At 37.5% G+C, this 19,584-nt stretch overlaps 1 protein-coding gene across 13 annotated transcripts; it reads right to left on the reverse strand.

Annotated features, from left to right (window-relative positions):
• Positions 1–647: 647 nt before the first annotated feature.
• On the reverse strand, positions 648–18,154 carry exoc7 (exocyst complex component 7). 13 transcript variants are annotated; one of them, XM_065272203.2, is made up of 22 exons: positions 17,971–18,154; positions 16,783–16,848; positions 15,429–15,613; positions 15,208–15,313; positions 14,902–15,124; positions 14,541–14,705; positions 14,351–14,362; positions 11,288–11,377; positions 9,139–9,201; positions 8,586–8,731; positions 7,648–7,800; positions 7,445–7,543; positions 7,269–7,331; positions 6,472–6,538; positions 5,714–5,752; positions 5,454–5,519; positions 5,125–5,245; positions 2,151–2,246; positions 2,005–2,068; positions 1,794–1,835; positions 1,303–1,436; positions 648–916 (listed from the first exon to the last, which is right to left on the reverse strand). In XM_065272203.2, exons 1-22 carry the CDS (start codon positions 18,028–18,030, stop codon positions 814–816), a joined length of 2,163 nt encoding a protein of 720 aa, XP_065128275.2. In that variant the 5' UTR covers positions 18,031–18,154; the 3' UTR covers positions 648–813. The 13 variants fall into 13 exon arrangements, with proteins under 13 accessions (XP_065128275.2, XP_065128276.2, XP_065128264.2 ...); XM_065272204.2 differs by lacking the exon at positions 14,351–14,362; XM_065272192.2 differs by lacking the exon at positions 9,139–9,201.
• Between the last annotated feature and the right edge of the window lie 1,430 nt (positions 18,155–19,584).

Consider the following 19,584-nt stretch of genomic DNA (forward strand, 5'->3'; position numbering starts at 1 on the left):
TATGCTATCATGTTATTATTTTGTTTTATGGTGCTACTTAGCTGTATTTTTTTTAAGTTATGAAGGTTTAAATCAAAACAAACCAACTGCAGTTAAATTGATATTAATAATGCACAACCAAAAAACGAGATTTCTGAAAAATTAAAAAAACTGAGTTATCTCGTTTTGCAATGAAACTCTTCAAATGTACCCTCATGTGTAAATTCATACTTTTAAAATTGAAAAAGTCCATCCTTGTTCATTCATGATCTTCATTACTGTATCAAAACTGTAGTCATATAGTTCACATCAGATAATATTTAGACATATGATTTCTATATGACTGTCTTGTTCATGAACAATGACAATGACCCTTATAGTGTATTTGTTAAACTGCACCTATGGTTACGCTAACTCTTTAAACTCAAGGGGAACTGACTACAATCATCCAAACATCATTCATTTCCTTCCTAAGAAAGTCATCATTCTAAGAAAAACTCAAATCATTTATTACGAAATCTGATTTACTGCCATCATTTTTGCTGAATAATATTTCAGTTTTACTTCAATGAGCCTGACTCACAGAGGACACGGATATCAACTACACATCAGACTTTCAGCCTGGCACACAAACACGGCACGTCAGAAAAATGACAGGAAACTTGAAATACAGAGAATTCTCTATTTATTGCAGTTAAATCATCAAAAAGATATACATAAATAATTTTGTTTATACAAACAGACACATACAAGTTGGGTAGTGTATTATAAAGTGGAGAGATAGAGAGAAAAGGTTTGTTGCCCAAAGAAATATGTTAATTGTGTGGGTGTGGCCTACGCTGAGGTGTCAAAGAGCCTGTCAATCATGACCTCCACCTGCTCCGGGCTGTATCGGTGATATTTCTCTGGATTTTTAGTGAACGATATGTTGGCACATCTGTAAAAACAAACACAAGGACATTCGTAATGATGTAGGAAGTTTCGAGTGGCAGTATGACAACAGAAATATTAAAGACTATTCTACAAATTTGTGTTTAAAGATGCAAAAAAACAAATAAATACATAAATTAATTAATATATATATATATAATATGCAGTATGCACATCTCACAGGTTGTTTTGGCAAAAATACCATGCAACCAAATTGAAGTTTATTTTGTCTAGAAGTGTGTTACTTATAGCCGGACTATATCAGGTCTATAGTAACCCTAGACCGTGAAATGACAGCTATTGCTTGCTGGGTTTGCTTTGAAAGAAATCACATGCTGGTGATTTTTGGGAGATGTTATTGAGTGTTTGTGTATGTATAGGTGTTTGTCTCACCGCTGTAGAAAGGCTTTATAAGCGTCTGATACAGCTCTCTTCTGAGCGTGTCTGATAGCATCACGTTGATCTTTATCAGGAACCGCCCAGCCCTTCTGAATCTTACACAGCTCCTCCAAACCGTCATTAAAGCCCTGAGACACACAAAACACATCCAGAAACCAACTTATAAAGTGTGTCATTTTTTAATCATTGTACTAATTGAATGTAATGTGCAATGATATAAATCACAGCACAAAAGAAAGAGAGCAGAACCATAAGAAACGTTTTAGCACGAGTGCCATCTATGGTGTAGTACATCCCTAAAACTATCTGGCAACACAATCTTTTCAAGCAATAACATTCATGATATACTGCAGTCATTACTAACCCCATTGTTTTGGGAAAATATAGTGTGGTGTGAAACAGATGCAAGACATTCATAGGTTGATTTCATCAAAAAGTGTTAATGCTTTAAGATCTCAATGTGACGGACAACATATCTATTGTACCTTAAATTTGTCCTTGATGATCTGGCGTTCCTTGTCTTTGAGCTGTTAAATAAAACACAATAATTACATCAACCAAACAACATTTATAACAACAAGGGGATCTGGGGGCATCATGGACACATTGGAAGATGTGAAAGGTTCAGAGAAAGAAAGAAATAATATGAAATATGAAAAAGATTTCTAGCATAGTTGTGTGAAGTTGTGTTTTTACCTTGGTTCCAGGTAGGAACGCTGGTATATTTCGCTCTGTCAGATTCTCTGTGACCTTAAACCAGCTGTAGGTGAATAAAGGTTATAAGATGACTTCAGGTTTACTGGCTGGTGTGTCTATGAGCAGATGTCTGCAGATGGATTTACCTGCGCTGGTAATTCTGAATCTCCTGTTCGATAAGTTCACGATATGAACTCTCCACCCGCTTATGAGTTACAGCGACTAACTGAATCAACTCAGACCTGTACAACACAACACACGCAAATGTTTGATTTACTATTAGTGAGGTCATTTAACAGACAAATAATGATTTAATATCAAGCTAATAAGATTTTCTATCCCATAAGCTTCAAAGATTAAAACAAAAACATGGTCTTGCTGATTTTTGAGGGATAAAAGTTCACCCAAAAAATGAAAATTATCCCATAATTTACTCGCCCTCAAGCCACTCGAATACGAATACAATTGAACTTATATTAGAGAATATCCTGGATGGTCCAAGCTTTATAATGGTATTTTTAAAATGGATTAAAAACCCCAAAAAACTCCATCCATCCATCCTTCAGGGTCCCACACCTTAGTTAACTTCACATTCAAGGACCTTTCAAGGACTTTCCAGGTCCAATACCCTCAAATTCAAGGACTTAATGTGGGGAAACATTTCAAGTGAGAACAAAGTTACATTCTGTTACCTTTTAAGATACATTGTTACAGTTCCCTTTCGAGAGAACTTACGCTGCGTCACTGCGGTGACACTTTGGGGACGCCTCCAGGGGTAAGTGCGTCTGAATGTGTCAAATTCAACCAATGATGAGACTTAACAAACAAAGACAGGGTGACGCGGGAGACAGAAGTATATCACTATCTGAAATATTGCCAAAGACGGCGTAAAAGGGACGCAGGAAGTATGACAAGGGAGACGCAGGGTCTCGTTCCCTTCTCAGGGAACAACAGTTACATACGTAACCCGAGACGTTTTCATGTGTCAAACACAACTATGCAAAAAAGCATTTTGGTATGAATCAACATTCACATACAGATGATATAAGCATTTAAAGCGAACAGTTTAGCACGTGTGATTAAAACGTCTAGAATTTTTATGATATTATCCTACACTACACAGGGAATAATATGGATTTTTTTTCCAAAAAAATAGATTCAAGCACTTCAATGACCTGTATCTCTGTATGTATATTTAAGAAGTTCAAGGACCTGTGGGAACCCTGAATCATTAACCCCGGATTTCCACCGACTGCGGAACGGCTGCGGATCCGTTGCGGAACGGCGACGGAGTCAATCGGTTTCCATTCAAGTCAATGTGTGTATTTCCACTGACTGCGCTCCGAATCCGTCACAGCTCCGGCCATCCGCAGCCCTCCGGCACAAATACGCAGAGCTTCTATTTTTGACGGATGCCGGACAGCTCTGCAGGGCGGAGCCATGAGTTTATCGCGTGATCATACCTGAATACGCGAGAACTCGTGTTTTTTTTTATTAAATATTTGCAATACAAACATTACAAACACACACAAATAAAGTCATTAATACAGAAACAACAAATAATAGACAGGAACAGAGCCAGGGGGAGTTTCAAATAAACACATTAAAGATAGATCATATATAAATGTTTTAGCAGCCTTCTTATTTTTTGAATTTTGGATGGATTTGATGTACTAATCTGTCTACACGAGATCTCGTGTTGTGATCTGGGCTGGTTTGTAAAAACGTCATAATTCAACGGAATAATGGGCAGAGACAGAACTAGGTATCGCGCGATCATCACGTGAATTTGCGAGACCTCATGGGTCCTCGTCACTTCAGCACGCAGCCGCTCTGCAACAAATACGGATCTGGTGGGTATTGACGGACGGCGGAGTGCGGAGCCGTAACGCAGGGGAGCTGATCTGCAGCCGCTCCGCAGTCGGTGGAAATCTGGGGTAATCCACACGGCTCCAGGGGGTTAATAAAGGCATTCAGAGGGCAAACGATGCAGTTTTGTGAGAAAAATATCAATATTTAAAACTTTACAAACTAAAATAACTAGCTTCTTGTAACAGCTGACATATGTTCATGAGAAAGTGCGTTTCCAGCATATGATGTAGCTTCTCGTCTCATCTCAACTAAGTCTCGTACGCAACATTCTACAAACAGGATATTTTTTAATATATATACTACGATTGTGTACGTATGATAAAAGAAAATCATATACATATACATCAAGGATGACTTGAGGGTGAGTAAACCATGGGGTGATTTTCATTATTATGTGAACTATCCCTTTAACTCTTTCCCCGCCAGCATGTTTTATGATTTTACAAAAGTTTAATGCCTTCCAGAAAATTATCTTCTTTAAATATATAAACATACAATATATCAAATGAAATAACAGACCCTCAATTTTTATCCTATCTTTATTTGTTCTCTTTAACACCTCTCAAATATGGGTAGTTTTTTTTAAATATAACAAATTTTGAACAAAAAGCTGAGATAATTGCATTTTTGTAAAGGAGTTTTGTTAGAGATCAGATTCAGAGCGATGATCAAAACATACACAGAGTTTTTACTGTTTTTGATCAGTGCAGGCTTAAGTGTTTTATAAGTTGGATAAGATTGCCACCTAGTGGATAATAGGGAAACTGCCGTAAAAACTTGTCAATGGCGGGGAAAGAGTTAAATTGATTGCCATATTTCACTGTTAGGGAGGATATTTGATCCTAACAAATAAAGCTAAACCTCTACACACACACACACACGCACACACGCGCGCGCACACACACACACATTATGGAGTCATTAAGAAACCAGAATTAAAGGAACAGTATGTAGGATTGTGGCCAAAACTGGTATTGCAATCACAAAACTTGTGGCTAAAACTGGTACTGCAATCACACAACTGGTGGCCAATACACAAAATGACAACATAAACATCAGTTGAGGGCTGCAACTCCACTTTTTAAATGACAATATCCTGGCCAGACCACTGTTGTCAGTGATATAAGTATTTGAAATAAAAATGATTTCTTAATGTCTAGTGAAATATCAGGGCCATTTTACGATTAATTGATATAAATTTCTTACATACTGTTCCTTTAAAAAGTAATTGAGGACTGAAACACTCACTTCTCCAGGGACTTCAGGATGTAATTGTAGTTGTTATGAAGGAAAATGGCTCGCAGGGCTGGATCTTCATAGACTTTTGCTTTATTTGACAAATTCAGCTGAAGGTTACCGAGGACTTTATCTACAAACACAACACACATATTAATGTTAAACAACTTATGTACAACACTGTCTATCTATTACAGCACTGACAATGCATTTCATGAACACAACATGTGCACAACTAAACACAGGAGGACACTGATTATTTTATCAAATGCATTCAAAGAGTCATTCTTTACTAAAATGTTACTTTATTGTTTATAAAGTATTTCTGCTGTGTGTCTTACAGATATATGTGCTCAAAAGTCTTCGGCTGAACTCTGAACTGTAGCTGCTGGCAGATGAGCTGCTCTCTAAAAACAAAAAAACAACAAGAAGTTTATTAAAAACACATCACGTGCCCATGCAACCACTTCCCTCTACTATACATATCGCTTATAAAACATAGTAGCTGAATGATTGTCTGTATTTGATCAAAACTAATGTCTTTAAACACAGAGGATCATCAGCTAAGAGTTCAACTCCATCCATCAGCACAGACGCTTACCTCGGGGGTCTAAAGGAATATTGTAAGTGTCCCCGAGAACTACGGGACAGAAGCAAAGCAGAAGAGAGAAAGAAGCAAAGGGCAAGAAGTTAAAATAGTTTTGTTAGTGAAGAGCTTTACATTGAATGGCAAGCCGGCTTGAGAGAGTGAGTAGGCGGGGAACGTATGTATGAACAAGTGGGCGGGGCTATTATAGGTGACATGCACTCATCATACAAGAAGGGTTAAATCAGAGGGTTGTAAAACAAAGGCAGAAGAAAAGAAAATATGACATAAAGCTACAGTAACAAAAATGACAAATTACACAAAACAGGTTTTAATGTGCATGGGTAACAAGGCTGCATAAAGCATCTCAAGCTTAAGCAGGTACTTTTACTTTTGTCTCATGTAAAAAACAGAACAAATCTCGTCTCTTTTGCAGTACATTGCAGTTTGAGACCGAGATAAATTTGCATCTCTACATGAGAAAGAGGCTTAAGAAAAAAGCACAGAAATGATCAAAGTTTCTTTATGCAGCTTTAGAAAAACCAAAGCAAAAGGAGTCACAACACAGATAGCAGATGAGCAGAGGAGGATGGTCGTGTTATAAACATTAATGTGATAAAAATCTTCAACACATTTACAGATATGAAAGATCCATACAAACATTAACAAGTCATTTTTGTTTATTGTTGATTTGTGACTAGGTAAGAATGCTAGTTTACAGAAGTCAGAAATGTGAAATGTTGATATAAATTACAGGTGTAATGTGTTTTTACCCTGTGATGCCAGCATCGCTCCGGCCGTCTCCTGGAAATCCAGCAGCTGTTGTAGGAAGAGGATTGCCTGGAAAACAAAATTCACACAGTTTATTCTTACAGATCACAGATAGCTGGTCTGTTTATAAACTAAGATACTGAACTATTGAAAAACTGTATGTGTAAAAATCTTATTTACCAATCTTAACTTTCACAATCTTAGTTCTTAAACTATTCTATTTCAACTGAAAGGGGACATATCATGAAAATCTGACTTTTCCACGTTTAAGTGCTAAAATTGGGTCCCCAGTGCTTCTATCAACCTAGAAAGTGTGAAAAAGATCAACCCAGTAACTTAGTTGTGGTAAACCATTCTCTGCAAGCATATAAAAATAGCTCATTGAAATTTAGCTCCCCCTGTGATGTCAGAAGGGGATACCGCCCCTTAATCTGCACTATCCAACCACAGCACTGCCATTTAGTGCAGAGATCAGCTCATTTGCATTTTAAAGGACACACCCCAAAAGGCAAATTTTTGCTCACACCTAAAAAAAGTGTCAATTTTGACATGTTATAATAAATTATCTATATGGAATTTTAAGCTAGAACTTCACATACGCAGTCTGGAGACACCAAATATTTATTTGACATCTTAAAAAATTCTGGTGAAATGTCCCCCTTAAATGTACCACACACACAAATATTTCCCCATGGCTACTTGACAATTGAATAAATTATTTGCAATAGAAAGACACATTTCTTCGATTCCACAAGCAAATCATGTAGTATTTATATAATGTATAAATTAGTGATCTTACATTGCTTGTGAGCTCATGTACGGTGCCATCTTTCGGCATGTTGTATTCTTTATCTGGATCATTCTGTTGGGACAAAACATCTCATTATGTGACTTAGATCACCCCACAATATTGTAAGCACATGATAGTTTGTCAAATACTCATTAACTATACATGAGGGTCCATGCATGTTGTACCTTAATGCTGTCAGCAAACTCCTCCAGGGCTTTGGCTCCGATGGTCTCCATAGAAGTGATGAGAGCCGGGAGTTTGTTCTTAGTGCTGGCAGCGGTTCCCTGTATTACAACACATTATATGACATCAAATATATACTGCAGAACAGTGTTAACTCCAACCATATTACAGTAAAATAATACAAGTTAAAATCCTTGTCTTTTACCTGCAGTGTGGCATCAAAGTCCGGTTTGGTCTGTTTGAGATGTCGCAGGATGGGGAATATAGTGAGAACAGCAGAATAATCGTGTCTCATGATGGCTCTGCGTGCAGCTGACACGATGTTATCGCCCTCCAACATCAAATTATCCAACGCCTCCTGCAACCATACAACACACATTTTAGCATTAAAACCTTTGAGGCTTTTAGTCAACATCTTTTAGCTTTGTATTCTCAGTTTGTCTGTGTTTTGTTGACTTCTAGGAAATGAATGACAATACTGATAATAGCATAGCGTACTTATCCACATTTTTGTCCAATTCAATTCTCTTTTAATTAAAGGATAATTCCGGTATTTGACACTTTGAGTCTCATTTCTGGTTTGTTTTGGATGAACTACAGTGATGGACACTGAAATTTTGACAATGGGTCGTGTCTTGACTTTTTGACTCGTTTAGAAGCATCTCATTTGAATAGTGGCGCGTTTACTGCTTTTCAAATTTTTTTAATATGACATTATTCTTCTTTGTTGGGTCACTCTTCTCCTGGGGGCTCATGGACTAGTGAAGGGTCTATTGAATGCACACTTAAAAATCTTGCTGAAGTATTAGTTCAGACGTGTACTTTCCCCTACTGTTGTACGCATTTATGAATTCATACATACTACTCGCCTCATCTACTGCTTTTTGGCCAGTATATCGTATGGAAGTTTCAGTCTCAGCGACAGAGTGCAAAATTTTCGTTTATTCCTGTTGACACACGACAAAAACACCTGTCGAGAGCCAGAGGCGGCATGACATTTGGTGGAGTCGGCCAGCTCAAAGTTCTCTATACAGGTTGTCACACCTCACAATCTTGTTTTTTCAAGAAATATTTAAATACATAAAAGAAAATTGCCATGTGGTGGGATTTTTATAAAAACATGCAAAAAACCCCAACACTGACCTGTATGAGCGAGTCAAAGGTCTTCTTCTGGTGATGTTCTGGAATGATCTCAGTCAGTAAGACGTACTCGCTCTGAGCCAGTTTCACAAAAGCACTGATGCAGTGGATGTATGAATCAATCTCAATGTCCAGCACATCATCTTTCCCTAATACACACACATAAACACACACAACTGTCAGATCTCAACATCAGACATGTAGTTCATTAATTAATATATGTTTCCTTAAAGAGAGAACTATTGTATTGCTGTTATAGTACATTTAATAATACAAAAATTACAGACTATAATTTAATCTTAATGTGATTTAACAAACTCATCTTCTTGTAAAGACCTTCACAAGTTAACTTTTGCCGTTTTGTAATTAATAGTTTTCATCTTTCAAAAATATATTTTTTTACCCTTTAAACATTTATGTTCTTGTTTTGAATCATTCATCAGTTCATATTACTTTATGTTACTTTTTTATCTTTTAAACCAGACATTAAATCTACTCCGGGTTGTCGAATTGAGTTTTAAATATCCAAGTAATAAATCTATGAGGTGAGACTTACCTGTAGCCGTCACATGCTTGTCGTCAGACAGGTGCTTAACCCCACGCAGGTCATGATCGAAACCTAATTGTTTAGGATATAGTGACATGACCCGGGTCACTCTCCCCAGATTACAGAGGGAGTGTTTTAAAGCTCGCCCCCACCAACAAAGCAAAGAAAGGCCTCACATACACACACACACACACACACACATTTACACAGACAGTGTTATGGCTGAATGTGTGTGTGTTTCAGCCACTTGTGTGTGATGTTAGTGGTGTTTAATAAAGTGCTTTGAACCCAGCGAAGCAAAGACTTATGGGAAAAAGTGATGTCACAACAGTTTGATCTCAGAACAGTTGCCATGACTACACCCATCATGCACTGACACATTTACTTTTGCTCTAAACCATATAACATAACTTCCTATTACAGAGATTGCACTGAGAGATGGGTTTAGGTTGTCACACGACATGACATGACACACTGGGAACAAAAACTATAAAGAAAAATATAACGAAAGGTTATCGTTTGAAACAATGATATCACTTCACATTTTAAATGAGCAAGCCCAATAAATTAAAACAGATTTTGATTAGCTGTTAATAGTTGCGTTCCCATTAAAAACTAGTGTTATTTTGTAAAAGTCGACAAAAAACGTTTGCAAAATGACGGCGTTTCCATTAACCGATGTTATGTGACTAAAGCCGCACTAACCCTAACCCTAACCCTAACCAGCCAGTGATGTTATTGCTGTGTGTCGCACGTCTCTTTCAATGAGGCGTTTCTAAATCTGCTTGTCATAAACAAATGAGTACCATCAGTTACTGACGAGAGAAGGATGACGTGAACTCCACTGCTTCGTTCTCATTGGTAGACGCTCCCGAAATTCGCTCATCATTTGCATAAAGTTAAACTTTTCTTAACTTTCTCGTGCGCTGGACACGCCCATACGGTCCCCAATGGTCACTTTCGCTAGTGCCGCTGGAAGTCGCCTGGTTTCCATTGAAATGAATGAGATCGCGTCGCTCTGCTACTGCAGGTCGCTGGCTGTCTGAACGGGGCGTAAACCGTAATTTTGTTGTCTTGCGTTAAAGCAACACTAAAGACTTATTGCTCTTTGCTCCCCCTACAGGTTAGAAGCGTAATTGTTCATTTGCACTGTCGTAAAAACTGCCTCATAGCTGACTCTGATTGGATTGTAGGTCTGCAGTAAAGCAAGTTTTTGTAGTTTTCACTCGGACTACAGGACCACGACCCGACGGTTGGAAACTTCTTTAGTGCGATTTTGGCCAATAGAGGGCTGCAAAGCGAATGTGAAAGTGCCATTCACCCTGTTTTGAGTGGATGAACCACTTAAACCTTTTTGGAAACGTTATTTTAAGGTAAAAAAAACTCTTTGGTGTTGCTTTAAGTCATTTAAAAAAACTTGCTGACTGGTGTGTTTGACTTCATACAGCACCGTGAATTTTTTTTTACTCTTTTGCGATATATGAGAGTTTATGCAAATGTTTTGTTTCCATTGGGCGCATTTTCAATTGTTATTTCAGTATGCGCAATTTAAAGGGTAATGGGAACGCAGCTAATGTTTCGTTGTTCATCAGCTAGAAAAAAAACTCTAAAAGTGATCTTAACAATTTTATTCTTTTCTATTCTTTTATCATTGTGGCCAGGTGTGAAGTAAACTATTCTTTTAAATTAAATAGTAAAAGTAAAGTAAATTTTAGCAGCATCTAGTGGTGAGATTGCAAATTGCAACCAACAATTCACCCCTCAATTTCAAAACGCATATGGTGGCCACAACAGGACAAACATGTTGTCGTCTGAGACAACGTATGGATGAAACGCGCTCTACAAAGCAGTTTGTACGTTTAGGGCTACTGTAGAAACATGATGGTGACCTCCATGTAAAGAGACCTGCAGTGTATGTAGATAATAAACGCTAATTTTAAGTTAATAATTATGTAAGGTCTTTATACACCAATATAGTTTAATCAAGTTCATCTAAACCTCTGTTTGGTTCGGCCCAGCTGAGGACCAAACTGTTGTGACTCACAAGCTTCGGTTTCATCCGACTGTTGTTTTCTTGAAACACAGGAACAACCGTTCATAAACACAGCCAACGGGAAACCCAAAGGTTGTGAAGAAGCAGAAAGACAGCGTGTGTTACCTTCCAGGGGAGTGAGGTTAGAACCCTTTTTTCCATCCAGGCCATGCTGAGAGTATTGTTTGAGCAGATTCTGAGCCTTACGGATCGTGCCTGCGCCCATCAACACCCAAAGAGAGAGAAAGAGAGGGGGACAGAGGAAGGTATTTCAGAAACAGAGGAAGAGATCATCAGGTAGAGAAAAGAGGGAAGACGTCTAAAACCCTGTTCACCCGACAGCACAGAACCATGAAGAAATCCAGAACCACCTGAGACTAAAGCCCAACACCACAGCACGGCCACCACGCACAAACAAACACACACACATATACACACACACAATACACTAGCAGTGCACATCACAACATCACAGTGCTTTTAACACAGCAAGAACATTTGAGACACAAATACAAGCAGTTAATCCTGACATTAACAGTGATGTTAACACAGTAAATAAATAACATTCTAGCTGTTCAAATATATCAGTCATGGACATACATACGAAAACTAGTAGTCTGCAAACATAATGCAAGGAAAACTGAACAAGTGAAATGTGAATTAGACAGTTATGTATGTAAGAAATGAAGATTTTTAAAAGGGTCATATAACTTCTTATTTTCCAGTAAAATAATGGTATACTTTTGGATTTTGTAAACCTGCATTACAACGATACAGATTCATTAAAGAGCCCCTATTTTCCTTTTCATAATTTTACATTTCCTTTACATTTCCTAACAGTACATGTTAATGATACGCAAAGTTACAAATCTTAAAGTCTACGATGACGCGAGATATCGTTTCCAACTTAAATCTCTTTTCTTGGACTACAATAAACACAAGGATTGTAGGCAACAGTTTAATTACCCAGCGAGTTGACGTGGACACGATGGTCATTTTCATAATTCCTCCCGCTCCTGCCTGTAAGTAGTCTATGTTTTCATATTAAAAGACTTTACTACGGACTAAACCATGATGCAAACACAAGTTTTGAGCTGTGTAGTGTAGCACTTGTTTGTCACTTCTATGATCACAAATGCAGACATGGTTTTAATGTTTTAGTATCTTTATCTTACCAATCTGTTATGTTCTGCTCAAGTTGATCGATCAGATTGGTCATCTGCATTTTCTGGATGCGGGTTGATAAGGTCATAAAGACGATACCAAAGACAGTATTTTGGGAGCTGATCTTCCAAATATGGTAGGAGCGTCACATTTCCGTCACAGGCTTGAGGTATTCGGGCAATCACAATGCACTGGATAGCTGGCCAATCGGAACACAGCGCGCTTTCTCAGAACGAAGAGCATAGGTGAACCATAGAGGAGCAACAGTAATGTAAGGTATGTGGAAAATAATGAGTAAACCACGTGAAAACATATTGCATTACACCAAATAATATGTTTGTTTGGGCTATTTATAATGTGTGCTCTTTAACTTTTTCCCCGCCAGCATTTTTTTTTTAAAGTTGCCAGCCAGCGCCAGCATTTTTCATGATTCGTCTTTAAATATATAAACACATATATATCAAATGAAAGAACGATAATTCCATTTTTTTTGATAGAGATAAGATTCAGAGCGAGATTTAAAACATACATGGAGTTCTTTCTCTTTCACGTTAGGTGTTACTTCTTTACTTCTGGGTTGTATAAGTTGTGAAAGTGCCACCTGGTGGATAATAGCGGTATTGCAGAAAGCCGGAAATTCTCGTCATTGGCAGGAAAGCGTTTTCTCTTAATAGACGAGTTAACTCGTCAATGTTAACTCATCAATGGCGGGGAAAGAGTTAAGCAGTCACTAACCTTCAGCTACTGGTTTGTAATGTTAATCAAAAACAAATTTAGAGCAGCAGAGGTCACGCAAAATCGAAAATAATTTAAACAGACATAACCACATTTTACAAACTCTCTTATTTCAAACCATCACATAAATTCAACAAGTCATATGACCCCTTTAATAAGAGCTTAATAAGCAGCAGATGTCATCTTTAAAAGCATCAAACATTAATTTCAGGAGCTGATGTGAGAGTTAACACGACACAGAGTCTAATACGAGTGTTAATGATGGCAGAACGGATACAGCGCCTCCATGTGGAAGCAGAAGACAAAGCATGCAGTGATATCTCTGTGATTATTTCAACATTCAACAGCTTAAGAGATTGCAGTGCGTGTGTTAGAGAAAAACAAACAGCATCATTTCTCACTGCCACAAGAACACATGAAACCCCCAGAAACACACAAACAATACAGTAACACAACTGTAGGCCTGCGCATACACTGACTCACAACACTACCAGACAGGTAAATAAATCACCGCTTTACATATCAGCTCTCTATTTATATGCAATGCAATGTATTCTTACTCTACAGTCATTGTGTATGTGTGTGTGTTTATAATCAAGTGTGTGTTTATTAATATGGGGGCGGTTTCCCAAACAGGGTTTATTATGGTCTCAGACTAAAATGCATGTTTGAGCTTCCTTAATTTAAACAAGTCTTGCACCGACATATCTTAACATATATCAGTGTCATTGTTTTTGCACACAGTATTGTTTGTTTGTAAAAACTACTAAAATGTCCAAATATAACTAAGGCCTAGTCCTGGATTAATCTAAACCCTGTCCGTAAACCACCCCATGGTGTTGTTATTTAGACAAAGATGGCTGATATAATTTAGATAATTAAGAAATAATAACCTAGTCAAAATCATTTTAAATCATTTAAAAACGTCCACAATATTTTTCGATGATCAGCATGATAAATTAACCCTGCCTGTAAAAACCCAGCTAAAGTCCATTTTTTTATTTACTATTTTCTACACAATTATATCATAAATAAACACAATATCTGTAAAAAAATAACCCTGATAAGTAATATTGAATAAGTAAACTGGATTTCACAGACAGGATCACAAATAGGTAAATATAATTTTTTTTTTTTAAGTCTGTGATGAAACATTTGTCACGTTCTCGGTGCATCACTAAACAAGTTTTCATGTAAGTGTTTGCATGTCGCGTGTGCTTGAATAAGTACAGTAGCTGCACCCCTAACACCGGAAGCAAGCGATTGACACGTCAACGACTGACTCTTTACCTGGGATGTAGACTGACATCATCAAACACGGGCGAGACACAGGAGAGAAGAAAGGGAAAGGGGATGGTTAGTAAGGACACACACTGGGGGAGAGGGCGAACTCCCAACAGGAAATGAACTCATGAGTGATGTCATCAGGACAGCAAGGAACCCAAAGATGTGGTGAGGCAAAGGATTAAAGGTCACTGACCTGGTCTTTTCGGGGCTTTTTTGGTGGGCGTCTCCTTGCGCTTGGCCTGTACGGCGGGGGAATGGATGGCAGAGGAGGCGCTGTTCTTACGGAAGTGTTCCTTTAAACCCTTTATGGACCGATCCAGCTGACTGGACCGGACCTGAAAGTACACGTTCATAAAATCTGCGGAGAAATACACAAAGAAACACACACACACACATATGAGAATCCAATAATAGGAAGCAGCATACATGCGCTTGTTATGTCTGAGTCCAATATGCATCAGAAGGTCAAATAAAGAGTAATGCATATGCATGGATGACATGGGGCTGAGTAAATAATCAGTTCATCTTTTAAGGGAAATTGTGTGTGTGTGCACCTTGGTTGCGTCCATACTCCACCAGCCAGGCTGAGATGCAGATGATGTCTTGGAGAACAGCCTCGGGGAGATGCTCCAACGTAACGTCTTCCTGCACCTCCATGTCTTCATCTCCTCCGATCGCATCCAGGATCAGAACGGGCGGCACGGGCTTACTGTAGCGTGTCAACAGGCTGCGAAACTCCGCCTCCAGCAGCTCCTTCCCTTTCTCAAATCGAGCTTTCTGCAAGACAACACCCATTACTAAAGAGAACTACTAGACACATGGGGAAAAAACTTGATGAGAAAGATTTATGAGAAACGTACCACTGTGTTGAGTTCTGGACTGTCGGGATTGTTGTCCTGGAAATACTCCACAGCTTTTTGGATCTTTGCAATGCAGGCCAGATATTCATCCAGACGACCCGCTGGGCTGAAACAGAAACACATAGGATATACATTAATATTTTTTATCCATGTTTACGAACCACTTGGGCATCGGTCAAATAGATCCTTTTAGATCAGTAATAAGGCAGGTTGTTACTCACCCCTCACGGATGATCTTGTCCGTGTCTTTGGCGACGTGGTAATAACTGATGACGTGATCCATACAGGAGAGAGTTTTATCAACGTTCTCCTGTAATCTCTGCAGGTTCTCTGTTTGTTTATGAACCGGTATGATGGAGTTCTCCAGCTGCATTAAACGACTCTCAAATGAAGACAGAATCGACACCTTCAAGAAACACAAACATCCGTCTGAAACATTCCTTCGTTTAATCACCATTCTTTGTTAGAGTTAACTACTAGTAATATATAAGGTCAGACTCAGAAGTATAAATCAATCTTTTTTAAGCATGCCCTTTATAGTTTTTATTTGATAGGACAGTGAAGAGATGACAAGAGATGGGAACAGGAATCAGGACTCAAACTCTTGACGTTGAGGTTTTGCTTAAAGGATAATCCACTTTTATAAAAAAATCTAAATAATTTACTCACTCTCTAAGATGTTTATGGGTTTCTTTGTTCAGTCGAGAAGAAATAAAGTTTTTTGAGGAAATCATTCCAGGATTTTTCTCCATATAGTGACTTCAGTGGACCTCAATAGTTTACAGTTTCAGAGGGCTCTAAACAATCCCAACCGAGGCATAAGGGTCTAATCTAAACTTTTAAACCACTTCTTCTCATCTTGCACTAGCGTGTGATGCGCCACCGCAAAGGTACGTATAACGTAATCATGTGGAAAGTATATTACATGTGTCACAAATGTAAACGCACACTTTTGGATTATTTTAAACAATAAACTGACCCAAATACATTAATTAATATCGTTCTACAAAAAAAACAACGTCTGAACGCTCCTCTTTCTCCACACTTGTAAACACGAGCGGTAGTTTCACATATGTAAACGCATTTTTTTTAATAAAAAAATTATGATTGTTTCACTAAATAAGACCCTTATGTCTCGGTTGGGATTGTTTAAACCCCTTTGAAGCTGTGTTGAAACTATAAACTGTTGAGGTCCACTATATAGAGAAAATCCTGGAATGTTTTCCTCAAAAAGCTTAATTTCTTCTCAACTGAACACAGAAAGACATAAACATCTTGGATGACACGGGAGTGAGTAAATTATCAGGATTTTTGTTTAATGAAAGTGGAGTAATCCTTTAACATGAGATTTATATAGATTTGAAATGAATGAGGGTTACAAACAACAGCATTTTCAATTGTAGTAAACTACTCCTGTAATCTGTAAATCTGTATCTTGTATAATCATTTTATAAAGTCTTAATGATGGTTTCAATTTTCCAAGACATGTTTCAGGGTTTAATGGCATAACAAAACTCATCGCACAATAAAAAAACAGATTTATAGTCCATTGACATGATGCATCATATCTCTCACCATTCCATTTGTCAATTGATCACTTTTCTCCAGACTTTCACGAATAAATGACAGTGTGTCCTGTTCCTGGGGATCAGACAATAGAATTTTTATTTTTTAATCACTCAAGTGGACAGAAAAGTAATGATAACACTTTACAATAAGGGTCTATTTGCTAACATTAGTTAGCTACCTTATTTGCAAAAACTTAGGGAAAGGGTACATATTATGAAATGGACACAAATGTGTGTGATCACAACCACCCTACAATGAAAAAATCCACCCTCTCCTTCTTTTTTAATCCCAACTAAACCAAAGCAGTGTCATTAGCATGCCGTTATGATTCTCTTGTTAATGTGACATCACACTGATGAAGCCTTACTGGTGCTAACAAACACATTTAGAAAATCTTTTGGTTAAAATTAACATGGTAGTGCTAATGCAAATAAAGATACTAGACTGTATTCACAGGAATCGGATCTATTTTAACCAAAAGCGGTCACTGTCTATTGATAAAGGGAGTGAGAAGCTCGTTTGCATTTAAAGGTACACAAATGAAAACAGCACTTTTTTTTGCTCCCACCCAAATAAAGGAATTTTTGGACATGATATAACAAATGATCAGTGGGTTATTTTGAGCACACCTGAGACTTATATCATATCTCGTAAAAATGGGCATAATATATGTACTATATATAATATATGCATTTTTAATAAAAGTATCTGTTCATAAAAATTAAATGTTATGTTGCAGAACCTTACTGTAAAATGTAAACAAATAATCATTGTGCAATCACGCATGTTTATGTATCAGCTAACTTATTATGTTTTAATATACCAAAGGATGTAAGGTAGATAAACAGTACTACTAGTACTAGTAGACTGTCAGTGTCAGTTATTAATAAAAATGTGGTATTGTTATAATTGTCCTCATTCTACCGGATACCCTTGTGTGCATCAACTCAAAGCTTCTAGGGCGTGTTTGTATTTTTGACACCGATCTGAGGCCTGTGATTTAATCTCACAGATCTTCTTCTACATTGTAATAATGTGACATTTAAACTCAGTTAAATAGACTAACAGGTTATGTACAAAAGTTTAATAGTGCATCAATCTCTATGATATGACAGATGAATGACATCCGCATAGTGATCACGGGATTTCTTCTGACGTTATTCGTCATCTCTTTTACTTTAATCTTTAAATCACCTGCTTGAGTTTCTCTTCGATCTTCCGCTTCCTCGCGGACGCGTCTTCAGTCGGGATCATCCTGTCGGAAAGAAATCTGATGGATATAATATAAAGATCCGACCGGTTCAATGCAACATTTACAATAATATCCCAACATCAAAGTGAACGCTGCGAAAACAAGACTCAAACAAATCTCAAGATGGCCGCGAACCACTTTCAAAATAAAAGTCACCGTATTTCGGGTAAGACATCAAATATAAGGAAATTTCATCGAAATCCATGGTGGAGAAAGTATTTAAATAAATCGCGAAATTTGGTAGTCACATTTGTGCTTGTAGATTAGAAAAAAATGTCTCGATTTTAACTCATTCTCACTGTGTTTTCCTCAAAGTGCTACTGATGCTATCTACTTTAATATGTATCTCATGGTTTTCCTGACATATAATAGTAACATAGTTTACATTACTTCGAAAAACATTATTTACTGAGGACTTGCCTTTAATTCTGTCTAAATGAATAGGCTAACAACAACGTTTTATGTGTTGATGATTCTTTAAAGGTGCAGTGTGTACATTTTAGCGGCATCTAGTGGTGAGGTTGCGAATTGCAACCAATGGCTCAGTTCACTGATCACCCCTCGCTTTTGAAACACTTAAAGAAGCTACGGAGCTGGCTGCCATTTCTATCAAGAGATTCTTCAAAAAATTACACACTGCACCTTTAAAAGTAGAACATAACTATTTATTAGATATAACTGCAAATAATCATTTATAATTTAATCTAATAATAATTTGTAATTTAATAATGATTAATGCACCACTGCACCACTAGTTGGCCTTATAATTGAACATAATCCTTTGACATCAAGCAAGCCCTTTGGTCATACAACTGTTTCTTTGCTAAACTAAAGTGTATACAGTCATGACCTGAGGCTTGGAATATAGTCATTGGTGGATGCTAATGCACTTCCTAGCAACCAATGAGAATACCCTAGCAACCGTTTTGCAATAGCTTTTTCTGTGCATCAGAACATGGTGAGATGGGCTCTTTTGACTCATTAACACTATTGTAGCATCTTGTTATCAGAGTTATGCCACTGCAAGCACCACTTACATTTTCTTCTTTGTTCTAGTTGTTGATACTCTTCAAGACGAGAGCGAGATTTCACTGAAAGAGAACACAGCTGTTTTTGCTGATAACTTTGAAATTCTTTTGTCTGAAATCATAAGGTTTTCCTAGGTTCTTTGAAGTGCTCATCTGAACTCATTTGACTTCATTCTGTGCCCTTTTTGGCTTGGCCCCGGTATTGCTGCTTGCAGCTGGATTAATAATTGTTTTCGGTGAGGTACCATGGGTCTGATGCCCATTCCCACTAACAATAAATGTGCATGACTTAATTTTAAAAGAAATAACAAAATTCTGCCTTCTGTTCTGATTAAATGAAAACGTTACAAGCAAAACATGTGAATAATAAGCATTTTCAGTCGCATACCTTCTATTGTAATTAATGTATAACACTTCAGGATAATCCCTAATATTATTATAAATATAATAACGTTCTCGGACCTCAACTGATTTTCACAATCCAGATGTCTTTGTAAAGGGAATATTCTTCTCTAGTCTAGTCATGTA

Source organism: Paramisgurnus dabryanus, chromosome 1, assembly GCF_030506205.2.
Source record: "Paramisgurnus dabryanus chromosome 1, PD_genome_1.1, whole genome shotgun sequence".
In the NCBI taxonomy this organism is placed as follows: domain Eukaryota; kingdom Metazoa; phylum Chordata; class Actinopteri; order Cypriniformes; family Cobitidae; genus Paramisgurnus; species Paramisgurnus dabryanus.

Coding starts and splice junctions, on each gene's coding strand:
- exoc7 (XM_065272203.2), bottom strand. CDS start 18,030: ATGATCCCGACTGAAGACGCGTCCGCGAGGAAGCGGAAGATCGAAGAG. Junction 16,849..17,970: donor TCGAAGAGAAACTCAAGCAG/GTGATTTAAAGA, acceptor TCTGATCCCCAG/GAACAGGACACACTGTCATT. Junction 8,732..9,138: donor CAAGCATGTGACGGCTACAG/GTAAGTCTCACC, acceptor TGTGTGTATTAG/GGAAAGATGATGTGCTGGAC.